This window comes from Gavialis gangeticus, unplaced genomic scaffold, assembly GCF_001723915.1.
Source record: "Gavialis gangeticus isolate Ggan-Ray unplaced genomic scaffold, GavGan_comp1, whole genome shotgun sequence".
NCBI lineage: Eukaryota > Metazoa > Chordata > Crocodylia > Gavialidae > Gavialis > Gavialis gangeticus.
In genome coordinates, this window is record NW_017729033.1 from 79,979,416 (window position 1) to 79,989,805 (window position 10,390).

General features: G+C 40.4%; 1 protein-coding gene across 1 annotated transcript in view; it reads right to left on the bottom strand.

The window, feature by feature from the left end:
* Positions 1–4,768: 4,768 nt before the first annotated feature.
* FRG1 (FSHD region gene 1) overlaps positions 4,769–10,390 on the bottom strand; it is a 20,957-nt gene continuing 15,335 nt past the window's right edge. The window contains exons 6-9 of the mRNA XM_019526561.1: positions 9,633–9,737; positions 7,512–7,603; positions 7,030–7,140; positions 4,769–5,616 (exon numbers count right to left, since the gene is read on the bottom strand). Coding sequence (XP_019382106.1) covers positions 5,580–5,616; positions 7,030–7,140; positions 7,512–7,603; positions 9,633–9,737 — 345 coding nt within the window. The 3' untranslated portion in view covers positions 4,769–5,579. The remainder of the gene's footprint in view (positions 5,617–7,029; positions 7,141–7,511; positions 7,604–9,632; positions 9,738–10,390) is intronic.

Consider the following 10,390-nt stretch of genomic DNA (forward strand, 5'->3'; position numbering starts at 1 on the left):
TCCCGAAGGACGATCGGATAGTCGAGGTGATAGCCGAAGTCGAAAGCCAGGTAAGTTGTAGCCACTGTATTGAGGGTGATCTGAAAGCAAAGTCAGAGTCCAAGCCAGAACAGTCCAGTAACCAGAGAATCAACACAGCAAGACCGAGGTACGAAAAGCAGCGAGAGCCCACGCTGGAGGAGATCTAACTGAGGGACAGTCCCTAATAAGTAGCCTCTGTCCTCAGTTGAACGGATCTCCCCCCGAGGGAGGGGCTCCTTAACCTTTTAAAACAATTTGGTGGCCAATTAGAATGCGTCCCTCAAAGAACTTTCTAGCCGAATGACATCATGCTCTTAGCTGACTGAGCATGTGTGAGTCTGAGCTCTCCGCTGTTACCAAGCATGCGCAGGGCTGAAAAGTAGGTCAGCCTGACTGACAGCTCTTGGGGTCGCCCAGGGGACACATGCTGGGTGAGCCCAATGGAAAATTCCATGAGCCTGTCTTGCGCATGTCAGCTTTAATTCTCTCTGCATTGGCAGCATTCAATCAAAATTTTCCTTGACACTCTGGACCCTCTCCATGTTGTCCACATCCCTCTTGAAGTGTGGTGCCCAGAACTGGACGCAGTACTCCAACTGTGGCCTGACCAGTGTCGCATAGAGGGGGAGGATCACCTCCTTGGACCTGCTCACGATGCATCGGTGGATGCATTACAAGGTGCGGTTAGCTTTACTGACAGCGTCCTCACATTGGCAGCCCACGTTCATCTTGGAATGAATAATGACTCCAAGATCACTTTCTGCTTCTGTGCTGATGAGAAAGGAGTTCCCCAGCCTATAGGTATGCTGCTGGCTCTTTCTTCCTAGGAGCAGTACCCTGCACTTCTCAGGATTGAATCCCATCCTATTCTCATCCGCCCGCCCATCCTGCACCCACCCTGCCCTGGCTGGGCAGCATTTGCCCCAGCCCCCCTCCTCCCTCACTGTGGAGGCCTTGATCTGGCCTCCCACACCCCTTCCTTTCCCCCTCCCCCCACACGAGACTTACCAGCTGGAGGCAGCTCTCCACGCTGCCAGGCTGTGCTGCGGCTGTACACGTGGCAAGGGCCATTTATCGGCCAAATTATTGGCCTGATATGGCCGATTTCCAATATATTAAATTTTCTTTATATTGGTGCCAATCCAATATCGAATCGGTGTATTGGTGCATCTCTATTCACGGCCCCTGTATTTATGTCCAAGATGCCCCCATCTCATGCCAATGTTTATCTATTTTTCTGTCAAGATGTCCACTTCTACTTGCCTCCTTGCCAAATACAGGTATCTGTAGCTCATCTATGTTGCATCTGCTTCATTAAAAGTAAAAACTTGCTAATTTCTCAAGTTGTTCAGCTATTACTTTTTGCAATTTCCTTTTTTAAAATCAGTGTTTTACTGAGTGCCCTTCTTATCAGGTCATAGATTCATAGGCCTAAAGGGACCTCAGAAGATCATTGGGTCCAGCTCCCTGCACCTAGCAGGAAAGACAACTGGGTCAGCTGACCCCAGCAAGGTGTCTGTCTAGTCTCCTCTTGAAGATTTCCAGGGTAGGTGATTGCACCACCTCTGGAGGGAGCTTATTCTGCAGTCTGGACATTCTGGCTGTGAAGGAGTTTTGCCTAACGTTGAGCCTGAATCAGTCTTCCAGGAGTTTGTGGCCATTACTCCTGGTTTTCCTCTCAGGTGAACAGTTGCTCACCGAGTCCTTGACGTACTCCCCTAGTGTAGTGGTAAGCTGCTACCAGGTCCCCTCTCAGCTTTTTCTTCAGGCTGAAGGATCGCAGATCCCTCAGACTTTCTTCATATGACTTGCCTTTTAAAACTCTGATCATACAGGTGGCTCTTCTTTGGAATCTCTTAAGCTTGTCCACATCCTTGTTAAAGTGTCGTGCCTGGAACTGGATGCAGTACTCCAGCTGCAGTCTCACCAGTGCTGAGCAGAGCGGAAGAATCACCACCTTGGTATTGCTGGAGATGCATTGATTGATGCATGCTAGAGTATTATTTACCCTACTGGCTACAGCATCACACTGCCGGCTCATATTCATATTGTAGTCTGTTACCCCCAGATCCCTTTCATTTGTGGTGCTAGTCAGTTTGGTGCCGCCAAACCTGTAGGTGTGTTGGGGGTTGCTTGTCCCAAGGTGGAGCACTTTACATTTCTCAATGTTGAACTTCATCAGGTTCCAATCCGCCCAACTTGCTAGCCTGTCTAGGTCTGCCTATAACTGTAGCCTATCTGCAAACTTGGCCAGTGAGCTCTTCAACCCCATATCCAAATCGTTAATAAAGATATTGAAAAAAATACTGGACCAAGCACTGACCCTTGCGGGACACTGCTGCCCACTTCTCACCAGGATGACACAGATCTGTTCACTAGGACTCTCCAGGTTCTATCCTGCAGCCAGTTTCTCATCCACCTGACTGTCTTGGAGTTAAGCCCACAATCCTACAATTTTCTCATGAGGACATTGTGGGGTACTAGATCAAAGGCCTTTTGGAAGTCAAGGTATGCAATGTCAACCTGCTCTCTCGTGTTCAGGTGGCAAGTTACCTGGTCCTAGAAGTAGATGAGGTCGGTAAAATAAGATCTGCCTGCGATGAAGCTATGCTGACCATCATTCAGAATCTTACCTTTTGCAAGCTCTCTACAGCAAGTATTAAGAGTAAAAGCAATGTTAGGATACATAAGAACAAAATCAAAATAAAAAAAAAATCATAAAAGAATTTCTCACTTGAAACACTGTGTTCAGTTTCGTCCCCTTACTTCAAAATATTATGGCTGAAAGAAATGTTTAGGCATGGGTAATGAACATAGAGGATAGAAATGCTCAGTTTAGGAGGTAAGTGATAAAGGGACTGATGGAGGTAAATAACCACCCCCACCCCCCAAAAAAAAAATCCAAGCAAAATAAGAATGAATAACAAAAATAAAGATTTGTCCTCTTGTTCCTATATTCTGAAAGAGAGTAAGCTGGAGTCATTTATGGCACCAGAAAGTAAGAAACTTGAATGTGATACCTGTAAATACATTAAAAACTAAGTATTTGTTTAGATTTCATTGCTATAAAATACTAAGGATGATAAGCTTAAAGATATTCAAAAAAAGGATTGGATTTGTATAGCTCATGTGTTCAAGTTATAATCTTAGAAAGAATTTATCATATTTACTTGCGTACCACATGTGCCTTTACACACGTATTATCATCTATTATTATGCCTGTAGCTTTCAAATGCAGACAAGACAGACCCAAGACAAGGATGACCTCTCATGAATCCACCCCTGCTCTTCAAAGGGCGTGGAAAGAAACAAAGCTAATTTTCCATAGGGATAATTCTATGGGGATAAGGGGTTTGTCCACACTGTGAAATAAGCAAAATGTTTACACATCATATCTTGCAGATCTCCAGGCACCTATACTGATGCAAAGGCCACCTGTTTGGGGGCTGATTCCACAATAGCTGTGAGATATCCTGCCCCTCCCTCCTGTTACCTAGGGGCATACTGAGCCATAGGAGAGCGAACAGACCAGCAAACTTTTCCAAAGCAGTCCATGTGCCAATAAAGAGGATGCTGCAGTAAACAACCAAATATTTAGAGGCAGTAAGATCCTGCCACACACACTTACTACTACTTTGTCACATGAAAAATCTATGCATCTAATGACTATTTTCACAATTGCAGTTGCATAAATTCACACAAGCAACATATATCATATTTTTAAAATGATAACATGCTCTCATGACTATGAAACTTGTAATGTTTTTTCAGCTGGGCTTCACCACCAGCTGTAATTTACTCTGAATATAGGAATGTTCAATAATGGTTTTAAGTAACTGTGAGTAGCTATGTTTTTTTTTCTTTTTTTAATGGTTTGCTATGAAGTGTCCATGAACTTTTAATTGGCACAACTGATTAAATCTCATTTAGACAGATATACACTCTTGGGTACTACATTCTTTTTATACATCCTAATCATAGAAAATTTGGGTTGGAAGGGGCCTCAGGAGGTCATCTAGTTCAACCCCCAGCTCAAAGCAGGACCATCCCCAACTAGATCATCCTAAGCAAGGCTTTGTCTATCTAGGTCTTAAAAACTTCCAAGGATGGAGATTCTACAACTCTCTCTGGGTAATCCAGGGGCAGGCAAAATGCAGCCTGGGGCCAGATGCAGCCCGCCAGGTCATTCTATCTGGCCTGCAGGGCCCCTAAAAAATTTAGAAAATTAATATTTATCTGCCCTGGGCTGCTTGTCATGCAGCCCTCAATGGCTTGCCAAAACTCAGTAAGCGGCCCTCTGCCCAATAAATTGCCCACCCCTGGGGTAACCTGTTCCAGTGTTTTACTATCCTCCCCATGAGCAAGTTGTTCCCTAAAATCTAACCTAATCTTCCCTTGCTCCAGCTTGAGACCATTGCTCCATGTGCTGTCATTTGCCACCACTGAGAACAGATAATGTATATTAGTCATCATACTGTATATTATACAATATATAATTGTATATATTATATCTTAGTTTAGAGACAACTCTGTACTACAAGTTCACACGCAGAGAATTATGGCCACCACGAGAAAAAGAAGAGATGCCAATTAGTCCTTTGAAAAAGCTGAGCACAGTAAGAGAATAACTTCAGAAAATAGGTAAAAAATGTGAAGGAAGGGTTGCAATCATTGCAGTTAGTACTTCCAATAGAGGCACTTTATTTAAAAAAAAAAACTTTTTTCCAAGAGAGAGAGAAAAAAAAAGCACTGGAAATATTATTTACCAGAAATGCACAGAATTTCAAAGTCAGTATATTACTTTTTTTAATATTAAACCTAAAAGCAAATGTACACAGTTGGTATAAGCTATCAAAATTTCAATTAAAATTTACCTTTTTTACTCTTTACAAGATTAAGTAAAAATAAGCAATATGGACATTAAGAGATCGCTCTTTATCATAAACCTAAGTTCCTGCATGTTTTTCATGTTTACTCCACCATGCCTTTCCGGTACGCAAGTTATACCTCTATTCATTTAATGTTTAATATACTCGGCATTTCCAATGAAACTTGAAAACCGGAAACCAAATTTTCATTTGGTCTAAGGCACCATAATTCCACTGAAGTGAAGCTGAAGACTTGGTTCCCTACGCATGAAGAGCTTAATTTTATGCAGAAGTACTACTCATTTGTTCAATAAAACCACAGTGGGTTAATTGTTCATTTCTCTTTTGTATTCAGTATTACTTCTCTGCTTGATTATTAACACTTAAAATTACCAAGTTGCCACTTTCATCTGGTATAGTTCAATTGCTGAAGTAATTTGGTTCCTGATGAAAAATCTGCATATCAAAACTTTTTACTATAAAATATTCAACTAAATGGTGTTCATAAATGAAGAAATGACATCCTTAGGCAGAGAAATGCTTGATGTCAACTCATATAAATACTTAACACCATTAAATACAATTAATCAAAATTAGAATAAATAAAATAAACCTTGCAAAATGTCTTATTCAGATGGTATGTTCAGAAGACAAACAAAACAAGATACAAAAGCACGAGTCAGTTGTTCATCACTTGCAGTATCTATCCGCTTTCAGTTTTGCTCTCCTACATGAAAAGAGAGTGGTGAAATAAAATTTAAGTTAAGGGAAATAAATGTGAGCACTGACTATTACAAGGCAAATAAGGTAGCAGCTAGAACAAGAGACCTAACCAGTACTTCTGACTTGTACATTGTTTTGTGCCACTGCACTATTAGTATTTGCATCTGCATTAAGAGGTGTTTATAGAACTAAAAAAGCACAACCCCCCCCCCCCGGTCTGTTATTAAGTATACAGGACAAAACTTAGTATTTCTACAGAACATGCTACAAGCTCGTATTCAGTAATGTAAATGTTACATTAAATATTTTGTTTTAAATATTAAAGCATTACAAATCTAACGACGTTCAGGAAATTCACTTAGTGAAAGAATTTTTATTTTGAAATTTTGGCTGCAGTCACAGTCTATGACAGGTTCATTCTTTTTTGTGCGAATGTTATATACTGCCATATGAAGCCATTCAGACAAGGGCAAACCCATACTGGGAAACATGGGGCGCCTCCACACGCGCACATTAGCTTATTTTATCATGCATTCAAGCATCACAAAAACTATGCGCTTTCACTAATTCACATTAAAAAAGGCTAATGCACCTTCTTTTAGTACCTCACAATGGAGGTACAAAATTTACTAAGCATTAGCAGAAGTGCATTAATGACCATGCAGATGCACCCATAGTATAACTCTAAATCTATAAATCCATGGGAGGGTGGAGAGGAGAGGACAGACACCCAAAACCTTTATGGAAAAGGTAATTAAAAATAAGTAAGGAAGAACAGTCTAGCATACTTTGAAATCTTCAAGAATCAGCCATTACTAGTAGTATTCTTTTTGCATTACTCTTTGGATTACCACAATTTAGAAAATAACTTTTCACCAGGGCTATCCAGCTTTGCAGTTCAGCCGCCTTTAAATCTAGATAGATAGCACTGTAACTTCAAAGCTGGCTGACTCTGAAGAAGTTACATTTTGGCCATAGGGAATCTAGAAACACAGTAAAGAATATACTCAATGGCCACATGTGTAAACTTAAAATTGCAACATTTTCTGACTTGAGCATTAACAAACTAATTTTCAGCATTAAAAAAAAAAAGAATCGCTTTCTGCTTCTACCTGAAAAAGAAAAAGGATTCCATAATTTAGAACAACTAGGCTTCCTATTATTGGATTCTGTGTCATACTCAATGAGAAAAGGGTTCTTGGAGGGAAACAGATGAAAGAACAAGTTACAAGAAGTTTGCTTTTATACATCAAAAAATTTGTTCTCAACTGACCAAACCTATTTTGCTGAAAATACAGAAAACGGACCACAGAGGAAAAATTAGGCAACCTTAACTCTAGTTGTCTTTAGTGCTCTAGGTATATTAGAGTTCCAAAATTTTTGTTTACTTAGTAAATTATTTTTGGATGGAAATTACCTGTCTAGCAGCGTCTCATGGAAAGTGCCTTCTTTTCTGGCTTTTTTGAGAGCTTTAGCATCTTCTTGGCTTATTTTGAGTTTGTGGTCTTGGAAACTTTGGAACTTTTTTCTAAAAAGAAAAATAAAGAATGTGATAACATTTCCAGTTCTACTGAAGCATGTATAACATTCAACAATTGTACTAAGATCTCGAGTTCCATGTATAGATTAAACTGGCAGAGAAGCATTGCGGTCTCTCACATTTCACTGTGTGCGCTATGAATTCAGCTACTGGATGTTCAACAAGGTTTCCGAACGGTCAGAGTCTGTGACCAGCACATTAATGAGTTAATTCAACTAGAAGCATGGTAGGTTCAAGACTCAGGGCCTAGAAAGGTTTTATGCAAGGGAAAATTGGGTATCTGAGCACAGATGGTTCTTACTGGACAGAATACTTTAAATGTAGAAGGATAACACCTGAATTGCTCTCAAACCACGTACACGTAATTGACTTCACATTGTTTAACATTTCCTTTGTCTTCTTGTGGAATATCGTCTTTCTTTTCAGTTTCTCTTTCAGCACAAGTACGGATCTTGTCAGTTAAGAAGAGAGAACAAAACAGAAAATGCACATTATTTAAATATAGCTGTTGACAAAAAAATATTTTGACATCCAAGTTATTCAGAATGTATATTGGATAATACAATTTAACAGATGTTGAGTTTTTCAGCTTGGTAATTTCCTAATGAAAAATCAAAGAACATTACTAAACAAAAATGTTTTCTGAAGTTGGAATAGAGGCCTAGGAAGGACCTCCCGGTAGCATCAGGTCCTGCTCCCTGCTATTGCTGTATAATCCCTTTCACACACCAAACAAGCTGCATGCTAAAACAAGCCAGGATTCTGCACTCCCCCTTCCCCCAAAACGTACTCCTACTAACAGGTTGTTGTCTTCTGATGGTTAGAAGCCTCCTAATTTCCAGGGTAACTTTTATTTATGCTCAAATTATTCCCATTTTGTGCCAGTGCTGACCTTTACCTTAAATACCTGTTCTTCCTCTCAGGTATCCTTTCCTGCCCATCCAACAAGGCATTTATTGATAGAAATGATATCCTCTTCTCAGCCTTTGATCTGCTTGGCAAGCTGCTCTTTTAGGGTGTTTATACGTGTGCTCCAGGAGGCAGGGGCATGGGGGGAAGAAGGGAGCTTTAAATTAGTGCAGCTCCAAGATCCATGCTAATTAAAAGTGCCTGGAGCGTCACATGTACTAGCATCCCCCTGCTAAAAAATGGTGGTGGAGCTAAACCAAAACTCAAACAAGCTTTAGTTTAAAGTGCCCCGCCACCATTTTTCAGTGTGGGGATGCTGATACATGCGACACTGAAGGCTGCTGGAGTAGAATTAAATTTCCATGCTCCAGCAGACTTGATTAATCGAGTCCTTTCCAACGCTCTGGAATTACATCATGTTGGAGCAGACTCCCTGCACATGTATAGGAGCCCTTAGTGTCTTACATTAGGCTCTCAATTCCCTTGGTTATTCTCATAGCCCTTTACTGCAACTCCTCCAGTTTGAATCTGAACCCATCTAGCTTGAATATGGGTGATCAGAACTGCACACAGTACTCTAGGTAAGACTTCATCAATAATCTTAATAACAGCATTTACATTTTTACTTTCTCAACTGGAAATACCACTCCTAACACAACATTTGCCTTTTTCACAGCTATGTCATATTTTTGGCTCATAGAATTGAGATGAAGATTACATTGCTTTTCTTAGTTTTTTAAATATTAATTTTTATTTCTATACAATTATGCATCAGGTCTAAGACATGGGAGGTGTTAGTGCCTCTCTATTTAGCCCATCTTTTTCTTGTGGTTAGGCCCTATCTGGAGTACTGTGTGCAGTTCTGGGCTCCATGTTTTAAAAAGGACATGAAGAAGTTCAAGAGTCAAGAGGCAGGCAACAAAGGTGATAAAGGGTTTGGAAAGCAAGTCATTAGACAAGAGGCTGAAGGATCTAGGGATTTACAGCTTGTGGAACTCCTTTTTTTGTTTTCTCTATTTATATGTCTGAAAAACCCTCTTGCTGGTATCTCCTTTTCAAAGTCTAACTTAGCTGGACTTTTGGCGAGCCTCATACTTCTTCATTTTTAAGACACAACTTGCTTTATTGATCAATCTCATTTCCATTCCATGTAGGCTCTCTTGCTTAGTCCTAACAATATTTGAAATGGTTATTCATCAACTTCTGGCATACCCCTTCTGACAAATTTCTCTTCTTTTTGCTTGGGTTGTATGTTCCATTTTTGAAGCAAAGAAATTCCAAACTTCCTTTGCCTTAAAGTCCTTGTGCTCTTGTCCAGTTGACTTTACTAATAAGTTCCCTTAGTTTTATTAAGATTTGTCTTTTTGAAATAGGTTCTTAAGAGTAGCTAAGTTTCGCTAATTCTGCTTATCCTTTCATTTAAATTAAATAATCAACTTATGATTATTAGATCCGAGGTTATCTATGACCAACTCTTCCATAAATGTTTTTCAAAGTACGCATTCTTACATTTTGCATTATAATACTCACACTGACAACAACAATCAAAAATTATCCATCTTATAAATTACCTTGACCATTTCTTCTTCACCTGCCATTTTACTTTTGGCTTCTATGTCTCCCTCTTCATTACATCTGATAAAGCAGCTGTTTGCTGCTAGTAAAGCCATTCTCCCCTGTAGAAACACCACCAAATAGTGGTTAGTATTACAAACGTTAGTCATTAAATTTAACCTATAAAAGTTAACTTCTAAAATACTGCAGAAAACACCAACCAACCTTATGAAGTCCAGGTGCCAATGTACTTATTTGACTGCAATTTACAAGTCAACTGTTTGCTTTACAATCTTGCAATATTTGCCATGTTATTATTTTACTGTCAGAATAAAGCATACCTTTTGAAGTATTATAAATGTATATTTTCTATTAAGAATGTTAACTTTAAGTAAATAATACCAGCCAACTGCCCGTGAAGAATGATAAGGAGGGGTGGGCGGGAATGGAGCACCGCCATGCAATGTCCCATGCTGCCGCTGCTATGCCTCTGGCCCTGTAGGGCTCCCCCCTTGCCCCTGTGTCTGGCTGTGTGCCCCTCCCCTCGTTCCATCCCACCCATTCCCCGCTGTCATGGTGGTGCTCTGCTGTGCCAGTCTGTCCTTGCTGTCCCCCTCTGCCTCCAAAAAGCAGGGCTGGGGCCAGTGTTATGTTTTTTTGTGCTTTTGTTTTTTTTTTATTTTCCTTTTTCATCTGTTGGATGCTGTGGCGAGGCTGGACCTGCTGCTGGACCTGCCACAGCACATTTGGGGGGGGGGGGGGGGGGCCCCAGGGC